Below are 22497 nucleotides of genomic sequence, written 5' to 3'. Positions count from 1 at the left end.
TTTGGGGATTATAGAGTTGGGTCACCACACCCAGGCTGTGTTCTTTACACCTTCCATATATGTGCCATTTATCAGATATACCTGACAAATATTTCCTTCATCCTACAAGCCATTTTGCATTTTCTTGACATTTGAAAGCTTCAACATTGTAATGTCTGTACAAGGCTATAAACTTTCACATTGAGAGTCATGATTTCTCTGTTTGCTCTCTTGTCTCAATCTGTCTTGGGAATGTATCAATTTCATTCATGCTTTTTAAAGGACTAATATTTGTATTGAATTTTTTTAAGGTTACTCATGTCTCTGGTTGATTTCAGTTCATCACTTATTATTGCTTTTAGATCTCACGTTTAATTTGCTTTTATTTTTCCAGCTCTGGAGATTCATGTCACCTGTTTTATGGTGTCTCTCTTTTCTCCCCAGTGCTGGGGTCCACCCCAGGGCCTCACCCACAGTGGGCCAGTGCTTCACCAACGAGCTACACTGCCAGCCCTTAGTGTGTAAGATAACGCCTTGAACACTGTCTGTTTCCCACTAAGCCCTGCTTTCGTCGAATCACCTAAGCTTGGAATAGAGGGCCTGGGTGCACACCTGAGGACCTGAGTTCAGATCCCCAGCCCCACATAAATGCTGGGCAGCCATGGCAGCCTGCCTATAATCCCAGCCTAGAGCAAGCTAGCTACCCAAACGAGAGGTATCAGCAAGCTCTGGGTGTGATGGACAGAGCCTTTTTCAGTGAGTAAGACGGAGAACAACAGCCTTGGATCAACACACACATCTGACCATATCACGTCCATACATAGCCCCCTACAGGTGAACAAGTATACACACACACACACACACACACACACACACACACGCACGCACGCACGCACGCACGCACACACACACACGCACACGCACATGCACGCGCACGCACACGCACACACAGTAGTTAGTTGTGCCCTTTAGATATTTCAGTTTGGCTCTGTAGCCTCTTACAGATGCAGCTTCAATACCCTGGCCAGTGTCTCGAGAGGAAAGCTGGGCAAATGTCTCCCGGTAACTTGGTCCTACCAGGAGCATCACGTACTCTCGGCCCCTGTGCCTGCCTTCTCCTGCTTTCTCCTCAGGCTCTTGACTGACAGCTCGGCTTTTCTCTCCTCTCATCTTTGAACTTCGGTCTTTCCAGGACTTTGAACTTAGGATTTTCAGCCTCCGTTGGTTCAGAATCTGGCCAGCACTTGAGGAAGAGACCTGCCCTGTACTCCCTACAACAGGTTTTCCTAACAGAATTACAATACTGCAGATTTTACCTTCCCGTTCCAGTCAGCCCCCAGTCTCCTTCATACGTCTCCTCATTCAGCAGAAAGTCAATGTATATTAAAAAAAAAAAAAAAAAAAAAAAAAAAAAAAAACCTTCAAGACTACAAACAGGCTGGCCTCAAACTCAGTCTCCCAAGTGCTGGGAATGAAGGCGTGAGCCATCCAAGTCTGTCATTCATTTTCTTGAACCACAATTTTTTTTTTTTTTTTTTTTTTTTTTTTTTTTTTTTTTTTGGTTTTTTGAGACAGGGTTTCTCTGTGTAGTTTTGGAGCCTGTCTTGGATCTCGCTCTGTAGACCAGGCTGGCCTCGAACTCACAGAGATCCACCTGGCTCTGCCTCCCGAGTGCTGGGATTAAAGGCGTGCGCCACTGCCACCCGGCTTTTGATCTTTAAGAATCTTCTTGGCCCCTCTTTGCCATGTTTGGGTTCTAGACGGAAAGCACCACCAAGACCCAACTGAAAAGGGCTAAGGAAGCGAACAGCTCAGGCCTGTGCACTCACCGTCTGCTTCTGGAACCTCAGACCTTCCACCCCAAGGGCAGATGCCTGCCGTTGATGACTCTGCATGTACAGCAAAAAGAAAGCCCGGCAAACGAAAGCAGGCCACGGTCATTCATTTTCACGAAAACCAATGAGACAGAACTGAGAATATGTGACATTTGAGTGCGCATCCCTAAACAGGACATTTATAGCAAGCATCCCCTCCAAGGCTCGAGGACACTGCACATGAGGAATGTCAGAATCTAAAGACAGTGAAAGAGGCTATGAAATGCTATCTTTTGGCAATGCAACAGCCATTATAATCACAGCCTCGCAGCAACAGTGGATGACTGGGTGTACACACACACACACACACACACACACACACACACACACACACACACATATCTCTTTACAGCCGGGCATATATGGAGGAGGAGCCTAGAGAGCCATATTCCACACTGATAAAGTCAGTTGCATAACCCTGGTGACCCCACCAGACTCCAATGAATAATCCCAAAACAATGGTCACGCAATGCCCCTGATTAAACTGAATGGTCACAAAACAACCCAGAAGTCACGGACCTGGGGAAGAGACCGGGAGGGAAGAGGGGCTGATTAGGGGTGGGAAGATATAGAAGTGGGCGTAAGGAGAATGACCAGAATGTTTTATACACATGCAGGAAATTGCCAAAGAACTGATTTAATTTTTGAAAACAAGGTTTGTAATAACACAAATGTAAAGTATTTAGAAATAAAATTTTTTAAATGTAAAAAACAGACCTCAAGCTTTGTGGATATGCAACCCCTCTATTGCCAACGCTGGCTGTGACGGCAGGGGGTCTGTGGCGACCTCCACGGCGATGGCAAGCACGTGAGATCGTCTCCTCTGCCATGAACAATTGCGAAGTTGGTATCCGCAAACGCTTTGTATTTTTATGAGAAAGTCCTTTGAAAACTTGCAGTTACTTACAAATTATCCTTCAAAGTAAACTTCTCTGGTTTTGTTTGTTTATTTTTCAAAGACAGGGTTTCTCTGTGTAGCCCTGGCTGTCCTGGAACTCTCTCTGTAGACCAGGCTGTCCTCGAACTCAGAGACCTGCCTGCCTCTCACGTAGCCCAGGCTTATTTTGAACTTTGAGCTCCTGACACTCTGCTCTACCTCCGGTAATGCCTTTGAAATCTTCTATGATTATTTGTATCGTATAGCTATTGATTTGTGCTCCTGTAATCCTGCCTCTACCTCCCGAGTAAGATGCCTTTGAAAAGTGCTTCCCACAGTCAGGAGTGATTTCGGAACTAATCCGAAGTAACTCCGGTCCTAAATCAGCTAAGTGTGGCGATGTGTGTGCACTGCAGCTGTAGAGAGTCACGGCCGTGTGTGTGTGTGTGTGTGTGTGTGTGTGTGTGTGTGTGTGTGTGTGTGTGTGTGTGTGTGTGTGTGTGTGTGTGTGTGTGTGTGTGTGTGCACTGCTACTGTACAGTATCATGGACTGGGCCAGTCACCAAGAACAGACTTGATTTGTTCACAGCTCTGCAGGCAGAGGAGCCCAGATCCAGATGTCAGCTTCTGACAAGATCCTTTTGCTGTTTTCTCTCTGCAAAAGGGAGAGAGGAAGAGAGGAGAAGGAAGGGGAAGGGAAGGGGGGAGGGGGGGGGGGGGGGGGGGGGGGGGGGGGGGGGGAGGGGAGGGAAGGGGAGAGGGGAAGGAAGGGGAGAGGAGAAGGAATGGGAGGGAAGGGGAGAGGGAGAGGAAAAAGGAGAGGGAGGGGGACCTTCCGCATTCTTTTCTAAAGATCTCACTCCTGAGCTGTCCTGGGGTGATGACATTAATCCAGGCAGAGGGCAGAGTCCTCAGGCTTACTCTGGACATGGTTGCCTGAGGGACTACATCCCCTGCAAATGATCTCTGGGGAGCACGTTCTAATCATGTGGTCACTGTGTTTCCAGGAGACATGGTGCCTTGACTAAGAGCCGTTACTCATCATGGCCCCGGGGCTGTTTCAGCAGGGAGTAAGAACCTGCTCCCTTTCCTGTCTGCACCATGCCACAGACCCCCTTAAAGTGAGACCAGCCCATCCTCAAACAGCCCAGTCTAGGCAGCTGGCAGCGGAGGGTGCAGCGGGTCTTAATGTAACAACAACCTTATGGCTTTACTTCACAGAACAACCAAAGCTGTGCTTAAACTTCAGCGCCAGATGCTCCAGCTTTATGAACCAGACCTCACCAAATTCCTTGTATGTTAAGCATCAATTTTTAAATCATCCTTACATAATTAAATTAGTCATTAAAGTAACACTCCTGTGCTGACTTATGTCTTATGTCTACTGGATATAGGCTAAAGGAATTGGAGAAGAGAGAATATCTATTGAGAAATCCCCCTAGCCAGATTGTCTGTGGTGATTTGCTGAATTAGCGTTTGATGGATGTGGGCCTAGCTCACCCTCGGGCAGGTGCTCCTGGGGGGTATATAAGAAAGCAGACTGAGCAAGCCATGAGGAGCAAGGTAGTAGCAGCAGCCCTCCATGGCATCAGCACCCCTCCAGCACCCCTCCATGGCATCAGCTCCTGCCTCCAGGATCCTGCCCTTACTTTCCTGGATGATGGACTGCAAACCACAGAGTGAAATAAACCCTTTCCTGCCTAAGTTGCTTTTGGTCTTAGTATTTTATCACAGCAGTGGAAACCTGAGACAGAACTGAATCAAGAAAATAGCTCAGGAAAGACGGTTAATGTGTGCAGCAGGAAGTCTGGAGAGGCCATCCTACTCCAGGGTTAGGAAATGACAGCTATGAGGATACGCAGAGCAGGGACTCCTTGTGACTTGTCACATTTTAAACTAAGGCTCGGCTCTTCCAGCTCCTGGAAGGTGACTTTGAAGTTCTTGGAATTTTCTGCCCGATAGGCGTATTTCTGTTTACCTGGAGCCTTCGGCTATGGCAGATAGCCTGAGCTAACAACGTGACCTATGGCGGGGACATGATGGATCAGCCTGACTGCTGGTGGAGCTGGATGCTGGAGGTCAGCCATACAGGCTGCCAGCCATGCCCGTGGGACCAATGTATCAAGTTTAGAGCAGCTTCCTGTTGGCAAAACTCAGAGAACAGTAGCACAAACACTGCTGGACGATGGAAGGCTGTTTGTGTGACTTCATTGAGGAAAAAAAAACAAAACAAAAACCAACCCAATGCTTGAACCTGCTGTTCAGTCTCTGGCTTATATGGTTTTGAGAGAGGAGACTGAGACAGGTTTTCTTAGGTAGCCTTGGCTGGCCTCGAACTCTTCCTGCCTCAGCCTCCAGAACTCTGGGTTTACACACACATGCTAGGTCCTTCATGTGCCTTATCAGTTGCTGATTCTACCCTGTATCCTCTTCCTCTAATGGACCATAACCAGGAGCATGGAAGCTTTCTGGGTTCCAGGAGTCCTGCTGATTTAACCACTGAACCCCCGAAGGCCATCTTGGGGATCACTGGAAATGAAATACTGACATAAAATAGCTACAGGAAGTCATCATGGCTAGTTCATTCTCCAATGAATGAGACCTTCAGCCTCCCCTATAAATCTCTTGACACACTGTGTCCCCAGTCTGGGCAATGCTGATGTCTGAAGACACATGATGACTTTCTCAGATGTGGTAATCATTTGAATTGTTTTCTACTGTGGAGAAAATAATGAATTTGGCGGCTGTGGTAATTCTGTAGGGTTTTTTCTTCTACTTTTCTTATTTTTAATTTGATAAATCTTTCTTGGACTCTCTTACAAATCTCTGCACATAAACTTTCCTAAATGATTTAACTTCTAGTTTATGTTTTTTAACTTCAGCATATGATAGTTTGAAGCAATAGTGTTTTAGTTGGTCTGGGTGTCCAGTCTTTGGACACTGGGACATCATACTGTCATCTACAGTTTGTGACTGAGGACTGTGTGATCAAGTTACAATAGTCTACCCACACACAGGTCACAGCCCTCTTGGCACTTGGGAGCTTGTTATGATTTAGAACTGCAATGGTCCCTAAAAGTCTTGTGTTGATGGCTTGGTCCCCGTGTGGTTTGATTGCAAGACATCCTCCATGGGCTCATGTGTCCCCGGCTGGCAGTGCAGTAGGGGAATGTCGTGGAACCTTCAGAAGGTTCGTCTCACTGGAGGACGAACACCGCTAGGTGGGCTGGAAGGTCGCCACCGAGCCAGGTCCACCCAGCTCTTTTTTCTCTGCTTCCTGGGTGTGGCTTCAGAGGGTCAGCCAGCTTCCTGTTCCTGGTGCCAGGCCTTCCTCTCCATCATGGACTCCTCTCCTCTGAAACTGTGAGCCAAGACAGTCTCCCTGAAGGTTTCTTCCTCAGGGGGCTTTATCACAGAAGAAACCACAACAGTCCCCGGAAGTGGGGTGCTGGAGACACAGGTGCTTTGGGAGGAGAAAGGATCACAAGGGCTGACTCATCAGCAGAGAAACCCATCTGTGGGTTTGGGAACTTTGTTTAAAAAGTGAGCTCTCTTTATTTCCCAGTGGTCACAGCTAAGAGACTTGCCCTGTCACCCCCAACCCCATCCCATAATATTTTGCCTCACCCTGGAGCCACTGTGATTGGGGCATGCGAACACAGGCGGACAGCTTTGCAACTGTGCGCTGACATCTGAACATCTGAACGGACTTTCTCAGACATTCTACTACAATGCTGGAAAACGATCACCAAGCTTATTCTGTAAAGGACAGAGGAACAAAGCCCCATCTTAAAAAAAAAACCAAAAACCAAAACAAACAAACCAAAAAACCCCCCCTCCCCCGCTAATGTGTCGAGCATTTAAATCACATGACAAAAATGGATCAAAGCTCGTCTGACCGCTATCAGCGCTCTCAAGTCCATCAGACAGAAGCGCTGCATAGAAGAGCGCATCCAGCTGGAGAGGGCAGTGCTTGGAGACCCAGGCAGTCGCAGATGTCCCTCTCCAGGAAGAACTTCCCATCTGTGCTGGATTTCTCCACTTTTCATTAGGAGCTTGGCTAATTTCTGGGAAAACTGAAGGCAATAATTCTTTTCACATGCTCAGGCATTTCAGTATGTAAAACATTAATATTCTTCTGCATCTAGCTCATCTCTGAAAATATTTTAAGGCAATAAAGATACTTTTGCTAGAAACTAGTCTTAAAACCATAAACGATCTCTAGGATTCTCAGGAGAGAAAATTTAACTTTAAGTGGGTTTCCTGTGTACCAAAATGGCTCATGTTTTAAGTAACACAGTGATGAAAAGTGAGATGCTTTCAAGCCAGCCAGGACTATTTTGGACAGCTGCCCTGTAAACATCAGTCCTGTATTTCAGGCAAGGAATGATTCACATTCTGTACTAGCTCAGTAATAGGTTTTTCCAAGAAGTGCCCTACACTTCAGGTACATTTAACTTTAAGGAAACCAGTAAGAAGCAAACCAACAGAACACTTGCAAGGTTCTCTAGAGCCTGGGCTCACATAATCAGAAGACGCTCAGGCGTGCCTTGTTTTACCGTCATTGGAGGGCCACCTACTTCCCAGTCCTTTTCTCACGAAGACTAGGAGCTCTTCAAACATCTTAAACATTTGTTGGTGTGCGTGTATGTGCGTGAGGTGTGCATGGAGGTGCGATGTGCACCACAGTGTGTGTGTGCGTGCTGGGCGTGGCTCTCATGCTCCCGAGCACACGCCAGGTCTTTAGGCTCAGTGGGGAGCACCTTTACCTGCTGAGCAGTGTGGCCAGCTCAGATCCTATCTTTAACTGTTGGAGCAACTTTAGCATGATGAACTGCTTCTAAGTGGGCAGAACTATAATGTGGGCCGTTCTTTTGCTGACTTCTCTACAGCAGTTCTTCAGAACAATGTTGATGTGACCCCAAAGAAATCTGGAGACTACAACAGCCGCAGACTTAAAATGTAGAATTAAAAGCCACAGAGACACAAGCTCCCTCTCAGGAGTTACTTAACAAAGCTATTTTTGAAATAAGCTATGTATCTTTTCTACTAACCCATTATAAAACTGGGAACAGGCAGACTGCTCAGCATGAAGTCACGCCTGCCGGGATTGCTACAATGTTGCTGTTGCAGACTGTACTTTTTATGTTATGGCGCTGCTGAGCTGCTGACGGTTGTTACCAAGACAAATGGGGTTTGCCCATTTCAGACTGCAGACATGCGCACCACAAGTCTCACCTCTCTGCGGATTATAAAACAGACCACAGCGCCCGCGGAACGCATTTCTTCCCTAACTCCAGCCCCTCTCCAAGTCCACAGTGGGGTGGAGTAATGAGGTCACTTGGCAAATGATTATGTTTATTTATTTATTTATCTACATTAGAAAAGCAGTCTTTCTCGGATGTAGGTCAGCCAGTGTTTGGAAATCACATGTAAACCAGGAACCCCAAGAATTTGGTTAAAACGGGCTTCCATCTGTAAAACACACCAAATAAATTCATATTAGCCTATGTGGGCTAACCAGTAGACTTCCACAGCCATACAAGGAGTCTGGAAGCATCTCTACTCTGAACTGGCCAGCCCACACTTATATGGCTCAGAGATACAGTCTGTGTTTAGAATGCCCAAGGCCCAAGATTTGGTCTGCAGCATCATGAGAAAATTAAAAACAAAACTATGCTCCACTGTTTACAAAGTTCTGAGAACATCATCCACCTTCACCATGTCTGCAGCACCGTGGCACCACTGATGTCTGCACCATTTAAACAGGGGCTGGTCGGGACTCAGCACAGCGCCAACCCACCGGCAGGACAGGGTCTGTGGCTGTACAAACAGATCTGACCCAACCAGCAAAGTGAAAAGGCGAGGAACTGACCGTGGCTTCAATTCATGAGAAAAGCTGTCAACCATTTGCATAACCAAGTGCAAGTCGGTAAGTGGCCTTTGGAACATACCTTTCCTATGTATATATTATTTTTCAGTTTTATCTAAGTCATGAATGCTTCCCTCTCTCCCCAACACACTCTCTTTAATGTCTCATATGTTGATATCTGGTCCTGCCTTTGAATATGATACTGCTAAGGGACTGGCTGGGGACATGCGTCTGAAACCCTAAACAAGCCGGTACCCAGTACCGCCAATAAACAAGGCCAGGAAGAGGCAGAGGGATGCTGCTACCAGGAAAGAGCAGGTGAAATGATAAGAGCAAGATGGAGATGCAGAAATCACAAACAGGCCAAGCCCAAGGCATCTGTCACTAGGAGGAAGAATAAACACTGAGCAGGCATGGACTTGTTTGAGTGTCTAGAGTAGCCATGGCCTCTATGGCATCTACTGTTCCCTTCTCCTTATTTACATTGTCCCATATCCCACCTGTCAGAATCGCTGTTCTTGAATCTCCCATTGCCTTTAATACTTTGACATAAATAGGTGTTTATTAGAGAATATTTATTAAATGAACAAGTCAAATATAGCAATATCCAATTGAAGACCCCTTGGCTCTCAATTCTCGTCTTCAAAGTGACATCACAGCACTAAAGGAGGCGTCTTTCTAAGGGCCCATTGGCGGTGGAAGCCATTCCAGCCCTGCCCCAAGCAAACAGTGCTGGGCTCTTCTTTCCCAGGGGCTATAAAACAGGTCTGGAGTTCTTGAAAACACCTGAGCAGAACAGCTGACCAGGTGCCCGAAACCACAGTGCCCAGCCCAGGACTCAGAAAAGACCACTAATAAGGTCAGGTTAGCACACGTCCATGAACCGTAACCCGTTTAGTTTCAAGATCGTAACTGGCTCTGTGATGCTCGATTCACGCAACACTACATGAAATAGGAGCTCCGATGAGCTGCTAGTGAAGTTGGTTTTATACTCAGAAAAGGGCTGCAGAAGGTACGAAGAACGAAAAGGGGGTTTGCTATTCACAGCCGATCCCCTTGAGGTGGGTGGGAGTGCACTGCCACATTCAGTGCTTGGCTGGTGTGGGCGAGACCCGGGGTTCAGTCCCCAGAACCACAGAAACAAAACAAGAACCGGGGCTGGAGGGACGGCTCGGTGGTGGAGAGCACTGGCTGCTTTTCCAGGGGACCGGGATTCAATTCTCAGCACCCATTCGTCAGCTCACGACTGTCTAATTCCGGTTCCAGAGGCTCCAATGTCCTCTCGGGGCCCTGCAGACACTGTACTTACATAATGCACAGACATCCATGCAGGCAAAACACCCATACACATGAAATTAAACAAACAAAAACCCGGCCTTCTATGTGAGAGGGAGACAAAATACCTTGGGTTATTTCAAGTAATTTGCTTTTGTAAAGATTAAAGCAGAGGAAATCTCATTAATAGGCCTATTAAAATTGGTCTATTGGGAGGAATTATTCTCATTGTTAGCTTTTATTTCTGAAAGGCTAAATAACTTAGTCTTGATTTGTTGCCTGTGGGGCCGGAATAACTTTTAGGCTGATCTGCTGGGACCCTGTGCAGGAGCTCAGCCCAAAGCAGTAGCCTCCTCTAATTTGTAGGCAACAAAGTATCTAACAAACATTTAGTGAGATACCATTTTTGGGCCAAGCACTGTGCTGGATGCTACAGGATGAGCAGAAAGAACCTTGCCCTCAGGGTTCTCTGCCTCTGGGGAAGACAAAAATAATCTACTCAGTGAGTTCAAGGACAGCCTGAAGAATGAAGAAAAATTAGACAAGCAAAATCCAAAGAACTCTAGGCAGAGTGTGGTCAAGAATTCCGTTTCAGAGGCTGGGCAGTGGTGGCGCACACCTTTAATCCTAGCACTCTGGGAGGCAGAGGCAGGAGGATCTCTGTGAGTTCAAGGCATGCCTGGGCTACAGAGTACAGAGTGAGCTCCAGGGAAAGGCGCAAAGCTGCACAGAGAAACTCTGTCTCCAAAATAAATAAGTAAATAAATAAAAACAAAAACAAACAAACAAAAAAAGAATTCCGCTTCAATTGACTATAGTGGTGCATGCCTATAATCCCAACACTACAGAGGTTTGGGGCCAGCCTAGAGAAACAATTAAAAGAAAATCTGGCCTCAAGTTTCTTTCCCCAGAGTTAGATTTCATTTTCCTTCATATTGGGTGTGGCCTCCTTATTCACACAGACCCACTGAATTCCCGTCTGGTACAAGAAACACTGAAAGTCATAGGCAATTAAAATGATCAGTTAGCATTCTAGCACTACATTGATTATTATCTTTTTATAGAGAAGTTTGTAAACATATAGGAATTATTTACTTCATACCAATAACACCAGCCCATGGATCTGTCAGCCCATGCATCTTTGGCTGTGACATCCATTCTATTGTACAGAACTAACCAGCTCTGCCCTGACAGACTGCTCACAACATCTAAAATCAAATCCATAGGGGCCTGGAGAGGCAGCTCAGTGGATAAAGAGCTTGTATTGCTCTTCTGGAGGATCTGAGTGAGGTCTCCAACACCCACATCAACCTGTCCCTCCAGCTCCAGATCTGACACCCGGGCTTCCACAGGCCCTTGAATTCAGGTGCACTTACCCACAAACAACGCCACATACACATAACTAAAATCATAATCTTTTTGAAAAATCAAATTTGTATTTAATTTTTTGACAAGTCGTTATAGCTTAAAAATACTACTTTATGAACTGGCCACGGTGGCACATATTTTTAATCACAGGACTCAGGAAGCTGAGGCAGGAGGATCATGAGTTCAAGGTCAGCTTGGGCTACACATCAAGACCCTGACTCAAACAAAATAAAACAAAAAAACCTATGCTATAGTTAAAAACTATACTTTTAAAGTAAAAGAGCTATAACAAAATCTTTACAATTATTTTCAGGGCTGGGGCTGGGGCTCAGTGTGTGTCCAGAGACTTGGAAATCATGCCTGAGGCTCTGCGTGCCATCCCCATCCTGGAACCCCCAAACGATTTTTCAGGTACACCCCGTCCCCAGACAACCTCCTTTAACCTCACACCACCCAGAGCTGACTTCCTCCCTATAACGCTGCAGAAACTCCCGCTGCAGGGCCCGCTCCTGAGCAGCTCATCCTGGATCCCAACACCCCCAGTATTAGGAAACTCACGATACCTGCTGCTCCAACACTGGACCTTTCTGGCTTCACAGTTCCATGAAAGTTGAGACCTGCCTTGGCTAGAAAGTTCCAGTTCTATTTTTGCCCCCAATTTCTAATTAAATAGAACCCAAATAATTCTTTTTCAGGGCAGTGAAAAAAAAATTAATGAAATCATTCCATGTTTCAGCAAGGAAGTTGCCTCAGCAACTCTAACACTGCCCAAAGAATGTCCCATCCAGGAAAGAAAGCTTTGGCTCCCCCATCCAGTCAGGAGCCTTGGCAAGCAGGTAGACTGTGAAAATGTTTGCCTTCAGTCGTTACGGTGGACTGACAAAACCATTCTTTACTGTTTCTTAGTAATCAAATGTCACCTCAACAACCAAAACAAACTCCAGAGTGACTTGCGGTGTGATCATGTTATTTCTGCACCACAGTGCCTGACCGCATGCTCTACTTCTCCCTTAGGAACCTAGGCTAGGACTCAAGACAAAGCACTTCCACAGAGACGAAAGACAAGTAAACAGATTGGACCACGCCAACTCAGTTACTTGAATATATCCACGATTTTGCTTTTAGACCTCAAGCTTCGTAAACTTGTGTTTTATTTTTCTGCTCAGATTCAAAAGCATCTAGAGCAATAGTTCTTAGCCTTCCTAATGCTGTGACCCTTTAATACAGCTCCTCATGTGGTGGTGACCCCCCAACCATAAAATGATGTTTGTTGCTACTTCCTAACTATTTTTGCTGTTATGAATCATAATGTAAATACCGTGTTTTCCAATGGTCTTAGGTGACCCCTGTGAAAGGGTCATTCAGCACCCCACCCCACCCCCACCCCTGGGGTCACGACCCACAGGTTGAGAACTGCTGATGTAGAGTTTTCCCTAAATGCCAACCCTCTGCTGGGTGCTGTACTTCTTACAGCAACCTAATGAGGCAGGACTGGAAGGATCCCTTTAAGGGAAAACCAAGGCTCTACGGAATCCTTGCCTTGTGTAGACCTCAACAGTGGAGACTGACTTTGAAGTCTTTTCACTGTGAAATCCTAAGCGTTTTTCTACCATACTATACTTTTGAGACAACCCTCGATTCTTATTCGAAATAGTCAAGTATTTCTAAATGGCTAAAACTTTTGTATGGAAATTTGTTTTAGCAATATATTTTTCTTTTTTATTCCATGCTGGGAGCTGAGCCCAGGCCAAACCCATGACCAGTTAGTAATAATCCAGCCCTGTTTCCACACAAAATGACTTTATTGGTAAATGAAGTATGTTCAGCCAGTTTCCTAAGCACTCAGGAAACACAGGCAGAGAAAGTGAAGGGCTGTGTTGCAGCCCGGTTGGGACTTTTTTCCTTCTTTCTAAATTGAAATGACGGAGCTCATATTCTCCAGGAGGAAGGTGGAGCTGCTAAGTTAGCAGGGTGGAGTTGGGACGTAAGTTACAGTAGATGCACTGTCGAGAGATTCCGCTCAGCTGCAGACGCTCTAACATAGTCCCTGTAGCTAACTACCCATGGTCCTCTAACCCGGCACTCCACACCGTGAGAACGAGTCAGTTTTCCTCTTCCCCAGAAGGTCCACAGTTAACCTATTTCTGTTATGCACACCTTTCTCGATGCTTCTGAGGAAAACAGATTGTCCTTAAATATGTAGAACTGAATGGTATTGTAAAATAAAATAAATAAAATTTTTAAAAAAATTGCTTTTCTTAGGTGTGGCATGGTGACACACACCTTTAACCCCAGCTTTCAGGAGGCAGAGGCAGGCAGATGCCAGGGCTACCTACTGAGACCCTGTCTCAAATGTGTATGTAAAATAAACAAACTGCCTGGCCAGGCATGGCTGCACATGCCTATGACTGTAACATGTGGGAGGTGTAGACAGGAGAACCAGTTTGAGATCAATAACTATAAAGTGAGTTCAGGGACAGCCTGGCCTGCTGTCTCAAAAAATGAGAGCCAGGTGGTGGCGGCGGCGGGTGGTGGTGGTGGGGGCGGCGGCGGCGGCGGTGGCGGCGGCGCATGCCTTTAATCCCAGCATTTGGGAGGCAGAGGATTTCTGTGAGTTTGAGCCTAGCCTAGTATACAAATCAAATTCCAGGACAGCCAGGGCTGCGCAGAGGGACCCTGTCCAAAAGAAAAGAAAAAAGAAAAAAAGAAAGAAAGAAAGAAGGAAGGGAAGAAAGAAAGAAAGAAAGAAAGAAAGAAAGAAAGAAAGAAAGAAAGAAAGAAAGAAAGAAAGAAAGAAAGAAAGAAAAATAATTGCTTCTTTTGTTTGCTTTGAAGCAGCTCTTTGGGCTCCTGATCTCCAATGTTTACACACTCAACTGCATACTCCTCATCCCCTAGATATTCAGGTAAAGACACACTCCAATTGACCCTTTGGAATTGGCTCATTTCTTATACCCAGTCCCTAATTCCAAGTTTTTCTCTTTATTATAGCTTTTTGTCTAGTTTCAGTTGATGACATCAATTTTCTAGTTGTCCCAGAAGATAAAAAGATAAGTGTTCCAAAGATATGTACTAATTTCCATAGGCTTCTAGAAAGACAAAAAGTGTAAATTTATTGTAAAACATGTATACAACAAAGAAATCCATTGTGACATCACTGATTTTAAAGTATGAAAAAAGATACCACATTTACCTAATTCATTTTCTCTTGTGGATAAAGTTAATTAAATGCCTAACTTCTTATAAAATCCCATTATCTTCTTGGGTCCTAGACACCCACATTGTTATATTCTAATGAAAATCACAAACAAGAACCCAGGAATGAATGTTACAAAAGAGTAAGATAAACTCAGCTACTGGTGTTGAAAAGGAAAGCAGGTTTAGAAAAGAGAATGGAAAAAGAAGAGGAAGAAAGCTGAATTAATGTCTTCAAAAATTAATCAATCATGCATTACTTTTTATAGCTGTCACATCAAAGCCTTGTTAAAAGGCATTTTTCACAAAATTGCAGAATTATTGTGTTTTTCCTTTTCCAACAAGAATACTGCTGAGATTTAAAAAAAGGTAAGATGGCCATTCCAGGGACGTTAGAGGACTCTCATTTCGTATTGACCTGCAGGTGACAGCCTCCCTAAGTGACACTGTGGAATGGCACTCGGAGTTCAGATTCAACTTGATCTGAATGAGTGTCCACTCAGTAGCCTTCTTCGGTTTACCTCAAGGAGCTGCTTCCATGGTTAATAGCAACAACAAAAAGCAGCCACTTCCTAGCCTGGGGTTCTTGGTAGGTCATTAGCCATTATTCTGAAAATACACAACTTCACATTTTATAGAGGCCAGAAACATAGTTCAAAAGTTCCCGAAAGTATATTAAATAAAAACCACTTAGACACGTGAGATCTCACTGGTGAGGTTCATTTAAGGTGACGTTTGCTATTGTCACTGTTCCCACTGGATGTCGTCTCTTCTCAGTTTCACCTGCAGATTGTGAACTTGGACCGGATGAACGCTGCTGTTTTTCTGAAAAGGGTTAGTTTCATTCAAACATTTCCTAGGACTATTTTTCTTTGGTCCTTTAGGTTTGCCAGCCTCCCAATGGATAGAAGGTTCATTTGTCCTTGAGCTCTGAACTCTCTGCTGCAGTTTACGGACCTGTAGAGAAAGGAAAATCTAATGTTTTAGGTAAAAAATAATATAAATATACTCTGAAACAGATGACTAGATTGGAGGATTAAAGATTCCGTCAAAGGTTTCAATTCAGCAAGTTCCTCGTGACCACACCGGACACCACTGCTCAGCAGCCGACTAACGCTCAAACAGCCCTGGCTTCAGGGAGCTCTGGCTCCAGGGAGTGAGAGGAAGCACAGAGACGATGACAGAGAACACCTGAGCTGGCACAACTCTGTGTGCATGTGAGAAGACTGTGTGCATGTGAGAAGACTGTGTGCATGTGAGAAGACAGACTGTGTGCATGTGAGAAGACTGTGTGCATGTGAGAAGGTCAGATGGGGAAGATGGGGGAGGGCAGGGAGAGGAGCAAAAGGCTCCTGGTGGGAACTAGAGCTCCAAGAGAGTGGGAATTTTTTAGGTGATATTAACAGCAAAGTAAAGAATTGGTACTAGCTTGCCTAGGAGGCAACTTTTAATTAAAGATTAAATTTCTCATAATAAAAGCCTTGAACACTTATTCAAATTATAAAATGTATAGATTGGGTAACTCTAAAAATTGTGATTATTCTTCTATCTAAAGATTCTTCTATGTAATTCCAAGAATGGGAACAAGTTGTATAATCTTTGCCCCAACACAATCATATCTTTTTTTACTTGCTATAGTCTTAAAAGTCAGTAAAATGAAAATACATTTTTCTTTCTTGGCTATAAATATAACAAATACAGTGATATGCTCTGGAATAATCCTTCTGTACACTGTGAATATGTATTACTCTCATTGGTTAATAAAAAACTGAGAGGCCAGTAGCCGGGCAGGAAGTTAGGAGGAAAAGCCAAACTGAGAAAGATGGGAAAGAAAGCAGAGCCAGGGAGATGCCAGTCAGCCACCCAGGAAGCAAGACATGCTAGAGGACACGTAAAGCCATGAGCCAACATGCAATACATATATTAATAGAAATGGGTTAATTTAAATGTAAGAGGTAGTAACAGGCCTGAGCTATTGGCCAAGCATTTATAAATAATATTAAGTCTCTGTGTGGTTATTTAAGCAGTACTGGGATGGGGAGTAGGCAGTCAGGACAAGAAAACTTTTGACTACAGTAATATTCAGAGTTTTTACGAATCACTGTTATAGAAGTATTTGTGTGTGGCAGGGTTGATATACCAGCGGCTTGTCCAGATGCTGACCCTCCCCAGGCAGAGAGCTGCATGACGTACATGATATGATGTCAGGTTTCCTGGAAGGACTCCCTCTGTTAGCAATGTCAGAGTGTTCTAAGTTCAGCTATGGATGGAGTCATCGTCTTAGAGTAAAACATTATACCCAGGATCCTTCTGTTAAAATATTGACGGTTACGCCATTCTTAGTTACTAAAACATGAGCACAGAATCCCCCACTCCTGGATTCTGCTAACTATAGTCTGCCATGGAACACAATACAGGCCAGCTTGTGTCAGGAGAAGGGAGAGAACGGTTTCAGGATGGTGGTACCAGGTTTCTGTATGGTTCCCCCTCTGTGGGCACAAAGGGGGAAGACATGAGGAAAGAATGCTGGAAGGGTAACTGGAGGGACGCAAGGCGACAGCCACTGTGCAATTTCCTCGAGGTCCGACCCACACCAACTCTTTTGCTCCTACTCTTGTCTGGAAGAAATGAAGAGGAGGCCCAAGTCATTACATGCAGTGACGGCTCTCCGTAAGAGGACGAGGTGACTCCTGTGTACCTTTTAGCACACCATACCCACAGACTTCCAATGTGACACCAAATCCACAAATACACTGCAGAATATTTGCTTTAACTATGCAAAAATGTGTTGCATTAGTTTATGTTGCAGAACATTTGTTTGTAAAGATGTGTTGCTGTTTTACCTTGCCTGCCTAAGGCACCTGATTGGTCTAATAAAAAGCTGAATGGCCAATAACAAGGGAGGAGGTATAGGTGGGACTTCTGGGCAGGGAAAGTACGTAGGAGGGGGAATTTAGGCTCTGAAAGAAAGGAAAAGAGACACCAGGGAGACGTCAGTGGCCAGACAGACAGACATGGAAGAAGCAGGGAAGCAGGACATACAGAATGAAAGAAAGGTAAAAAGTCCCAAGGCAAACCGTAGATGAATAGAAACAGGTTAAATGAAGTTAAAAGAGCTAGTGGGACAAGCCTAAGGCCAAGCATTCATAATTAAGTCTCCATGTCTTTATTTGGGAGCTGGTTGGTGGCCCACAGAAGCGTCCGACTATACACAGATTTCTAGTAGCTCTTTTTCTCTTTCCCACATTGTATGGCAATTGTTTTTGTGTCCTGAAGACCAGCAGTTCTAGAAGAGTAGCGTGTGTTCGTTTCTTTGTTAAAGAAAAGTGTCCTTACACTGTCTTGATGCTTCTTGAGTTTGGAGATCTGGTCTCCTTTGCTTTCCATCTTCCTGACTAATTGCTCCAGCGCATGCTCTGCATCATCAGAGAGTGAATGGCTTCCAGCTTGCAGCATCTGTTTCTGTAGTTCTCTGTGTTCCCTACAGAGAAAAGCAAACCTCAGGGCTGGGGATGTAACTCAGTCAGAGAGTACTTCTCCACACATCAGGTCCTCTGTTCAATACTCAGCAATACAAATAAATAAGTAAACAAAAACACAATAGTATTGTCTGACATGACACATGGATTATTTCTGCTGATTAAAAACAGAGCAAATACAAGCCAGGTGGTGGCAACGCACGCCTTCAATCCCAGCACTTGGGGGGCAGAGGCAGGAGAATCTCTGTGAGTTCGAGGCCAACCTGGGCTACAGAGTGAGTTCTGGGACAGACTCCAAAAACTACACAGAGAAACCCTGTCTCAAAAAAATAAAAACAAACCCCAATAAACCAGAGCAAACATCAAATACTGTTTTTGCTCAACTATGAGTTTTAGTTAAGAGTAAAGTATTAATCTTCAAAAATAGTCACTGGCATTAGGATATATAACTAAATCATGATAAACATAATCACTTAGAACTATCTCAGTATCTAGCTGTTCAACAATCTAAAAAGCAACCTAAATTCTTGGTGTTCTCCGCTAAAAAGAACGAACAGTTCTACAGGGCAACACACGGTCCTCTTCGGTTCCATGTCTGGGACTGGAAATACTGTCAAGGGAACAGTCAGGTGTGCAGCGGCAGTTCATGAGCTCAGCCAGCCTGCCACCCAAGTCACGTCGTTCTGATGGGTATGTTGAAATGTACTTAAGCATGGATATAACACAATGACTCTTGTGTAGCTCTTCCTTACTGAGGATACTTCCAAATTTGTAATGCAGACCAGGCAGAATCTAAAAGGAATGATATTCTTACTTGCCTAATGAAATAACCCATATAATTAAAAGATTTTAAAAGAAAAGTGTCTTCTCCTTCTAAAAGCTCTTCTGAGTTCTAACCTAAAGTCTTCAGACTCGATACATTTGATTCATAGTATTTATCTATCAGTCTAAATCTCTGGAATACAAGAAAGTAGTAATTAGACATAGTTAAAAAGTTAAATACGAGAGTAGATAGATGAAAAGTAGTATCAGTAAGTTTGTAGATCAAAACAAAGTCACTCCACATGGCCAGAGAGGCCTTAAGAATGTGTAGGTGGGAGCTAGGGAGATTGCTAAAGGGTGGAGACCGTGTCCTGCTCTTGCAGAGGACTGGAGTCGGGTTCAGCCCTCAGTCCCTCCAGCGGCAGGGAGGCCAGCCCTCTCCTGCGGTCTGTGATAGCCTGCACCGTGTGCACTACCCACTCCCACCCAGCGTTTTTAAACCAACGAGAGTAAACCTTAATGACATGACTGTATAGGTGACACTGTTCCTAAAAGTGACATGTATCTAAACATGTACGGTTATTTTGATAAAGAATAAACACTTACACAATCATCTGGTCCAGCTCCTCTTGCATTGCCATCAAAAGTTCAGACAAATTGTCACAGGTGGAAACGGTATCTCCTGAGTTCAGAGGCAGAACTTTGGCCTGGGAACTTGTTCTGAGAGCCTTGTAGAGAGACTGCGCCTCAGGGACTAGAACAGGTTTCTGAAGGTAATACAGCCCATGGGGATGCACCATCTGCAGAAGGTTCACAAGCCTGCATTAGAGGAACAGCCCCCAGTGGACAGCTGGGAGAAGAAGGAGCTATGAACAGACTAGTGCTTGTCAGTCTAGCGCTGGTTAGATTGCTGTCCCCCAACAGAAACTCCGGCCACCGGGAAGAGGGAACCCCAGCTGAGAAACGCTGCCATCCCCCAGCATTTTCTTTATTGATGATTGATGATGCGGGGGGAGGGAGAGTTCACTGGGGGCAGTGCCACCCTGGGGCAGGTGGTAAACTGAGCAAGCCATGGTGAGCAAGGCTGTAGGAATCACTCCTCCATGGTCTCTGCTTCAGTTCCTGTCTCCAGGTTCCTGTCCCAACTTCCCTTCACGGAGGACTGTAACTGAAATAAAGCCTTTCCTCCCCAGGGTGCTTTTGGTCAAGCAATAGAAAGCTCCTGGGGTGGCGAATAAACAGCATCTGCAGCAGGGTTTTGCAAAACCATGGTCTTTATTTTTACCCTCTTACCTTTTCCCTCTCCAAAAACAGAGCTCTAAACCTGGGGTCCATCTGCTGAGGTGGTTCTCGTTTTAAACACTTAGTTTTCTAAAGGTTGGCAAGGGGAAAAGGAAGCAAAGCGCTATTTTAATGTATATTTATGATATGAAAAACTCTCAAAAGACAACAGCAAGTCTAAGTGCAATTTGAATGCATGAGCAGACATGAATAAACATTTGACTGGTGAAGACACATGAAGAGGTGGTCAACAACCTTGTGATTAGGGAAACTCAGGCTAATTTAAAATACAAAAACCAAAAAGGAAACATCACCACGTGTCTATTAAAATGGGCAAAAAAAAAAAAAAAAAAAAAAAAAAAAAAAAAAAAAAAACACAGCGATGACATCAAATACTGTCAAGAATGCAGAGAAACTACATCCTTGCCTATTGGTAAAACCACTTTGGATGACAAGTTGGCAGTTTCTTATAAAGTGAAACATGCATTTATTACATGGCCTAGCGATTGCGCTCTTAAGAAATTACTTAGAAAAATAAAAACTGACGTTCACACAAAAGCACCATCAACACACGCACACAACAGCTTTACTTGTGATGGCTGCGAAGCAGCTGCCGCAGGGACCGATGGAACTGTAGGAGATCCTTGACTCTGGTTAGTGCGGAAGGAAAAGTGAATCTGTAACAACCCAGAAGGAACTCCAGGCAACCCCCAAAGCTCAAACTGTATAACTCGATTTGACTTTTCCTCTCACTGGCATACAGTCTCAATATCTATCGCAGGCTGGTCTCAAATCATGGCAATCCCACTGCCTCAGCCTCCTCAGAACTTAGATGGCAGACATGTGCCACAGTGCCTGACTATACAGGATTCTTGAAATAAGAAAGCTGCAGAGAAGGCAAACAGAGAACCCTGCTGGGGCTGGGGGAGGAGCCTCAGGCTGGTGCCCCAGCAGGGAGGGAGAGACATTGGGTGTCTTGATTACTGTGATGGCTCCATGATTCCACACATGTAAGAGATCTATGTACCTCTCAGGCCTCTCAGTTACCATTAGAATTCCACCTCTGCCTCCACTGTTCCTAAAACCCTTCAATGGGTGCCAACTACTTAGAGTGAAAGTTCAAATTCAACACCACCACCCATTTTTAGACAGGAGTCTCACTGTTGGCCAGCCCAGCCAGTAACTTACTACGCACTTCAGGTTGGTGCTAACACAGGGCCCTCTCTCAGCCTTCTGAGAACAGGAACTGTAAATGCACATCACTACACCTGGCTTTAAAAGTTAGCTTTGTTGTTGTTGTTGTTTGAGACAGTGTCTTATTAGCCCAGGATGGCCTTGAACCCCAGGTCTTCCCGCCTCAGGCTCCTGCACGCTCAGAGTCTGGCTGTGCACCTCTGTCCCCAGCTGGGACTATCTTACACTCCATCTCTCCTCTCCCCAGTGTGTTCCCTTCAGGATTCACAGGCTGACTGCAGGGAGGTGGCTCTGCATCACACCATGTGTCTTCTGTCTACACAGTGCTACAAGACTCAACACAGCCCTGCTTGTTCTTGAACTCCCGAACTTCCTGCCTCAGCCCCAGCCCTGGGACTCTAAGCACGTGCCATCATGCTGGGTTTATCTGTCTCTGTCTCTCAGAGACACTGGTCTAAGTACAACAAAACATGGAGCTGAATATTCACTGGGACATGGAGACACAGTACCAGAGATGAATGGGCACTCCTGAACTCTGACCCCATCTCCAGCCATGTCAGAGGTGAATGGGCACTCCTGAACTCTGACCCCATCTCCAGTCATGTCAGAGATGAATGGGCACTCCTGAACTCTGACCCCATCTCCAGCCATGTCAGAGATGAATGGGCACTCCTGAACTCTGACCCCATCTCCAGCCACGTCAGAGCTCCTTTGATCTTTAAAGGGAAACATGGGTACTTTCACACCCCATGAGCTTGGCAATGGAATCAGTGCTTTACTAAGTGATTTTGCTGATAATCATCCTCTTCTCTTTCAGAAGGTATATTTTCTTTTATTCCTTTTATCATCTCATAGTTTCTACAATAAGTATGTAAAGTTAAAATTCTGTCTTACCAGATAAAAGGTGGCACTAAACAAACATTTAATAAAAGTCACTGTTCCATTTGCAATTTATTTATAGTGTTTCTCTATTTGGATTTCCAGTTCAAACCCCATTACTCACATAAGACATTAAAAACAGATTAAGGAAATAAGCAAAATAAGTGGTTTTCATTATTACAGCTATAAAATTATTTATTTCTATTTTTGTGTTGTGGTCTTTGTATGTTTGTGGGCACACATGTGAAGAGTGTGTGTGTACATGTATGTGCATACATGTGGAGGCCCAAGGTTGATGATGAGAATCATCCTAGACTGCCTTTCTACCTAATTCCTCCAAGGCAAGGCCCTATAATCAAACTCAGAGCTCACTGATATGGCTAATTTCTCCAGCCAGCTTGATGGGGGTTCCTTGTTTCTACTTTTCAAGGACCTAATTACCAGGGGGCTGTCATGCCCACC

The 22497-nt window shown here is 44.8% G+C and overlaps 2 protein-coding genes across 7 annotated transcripts in view; both read right to left on the bottom strand.

The window, feature by feature from the left end:
- The window catches only part of LOC114707511, a 178242-nt gene extending 165759 nt beyond the window's left edge, over positions 1 to 12483 (bottom strand). The window contains 1 exon segment of the mRNA XM_037200291.1: positions 11809 to 12483. The gene's annotated coding sequence lies outside the window, so the exon portion shown is untranslated.
- Positions 12484 to 14332: 1849 nt separating this feature from the next.
- Cep57l1 (centrosomal protein 57 like 1) overlaps positions 14333 to 22497 on the bottom strand; it is a 63004-nt gene continuing 54839 nt past the window's right edge. For 5 of the 6 annotated variants that reach the window (XM_037200332.1, XM_037200333.1, XM_028890236.2 and 2 more), the window contains 4 exons: positions 19975 to 20052; positions 19288 to 19481; positions 17777 to 17921; positions 15185 to 15397 (listed from right to left, as the gene is read on the bottom strand). In XM_037200332.1, coding sequence (XP_037056227.1) covers positions 15185 to 15397; positions 17777 to 17921; positions 19288 to 19481; positions 19975 to 20052 — 630 coding nt within the window. Of the gene's footprint in view, positions 15398 to 17776; positions 17922 to 19287; positions 19482 to 19974; positions 20053 to 22497 lie in introns of all 6 variants that reach the window. The other variant, XM_037200331.1, reaches the window with a different exon arrangement.

Source organism: Peromyscus leucopus, chromosome 8a, assembly GCF_004664715.2.
Source record: "Peromyscus leucopus breed LL Stock chromosome 8a, UCI_PerLeu_2.1, whole genome shotgun sequence".
NCBI classification, from domain to species: Eukaryota; Metazoa; Chordata; class Mammalia; order Rodentia; family Cricetidae; genus Peromyscus; species Peromyscus leucopus.
This window is presented reverse-complemented; position numbering and strand designations above follow the sequence as displayed.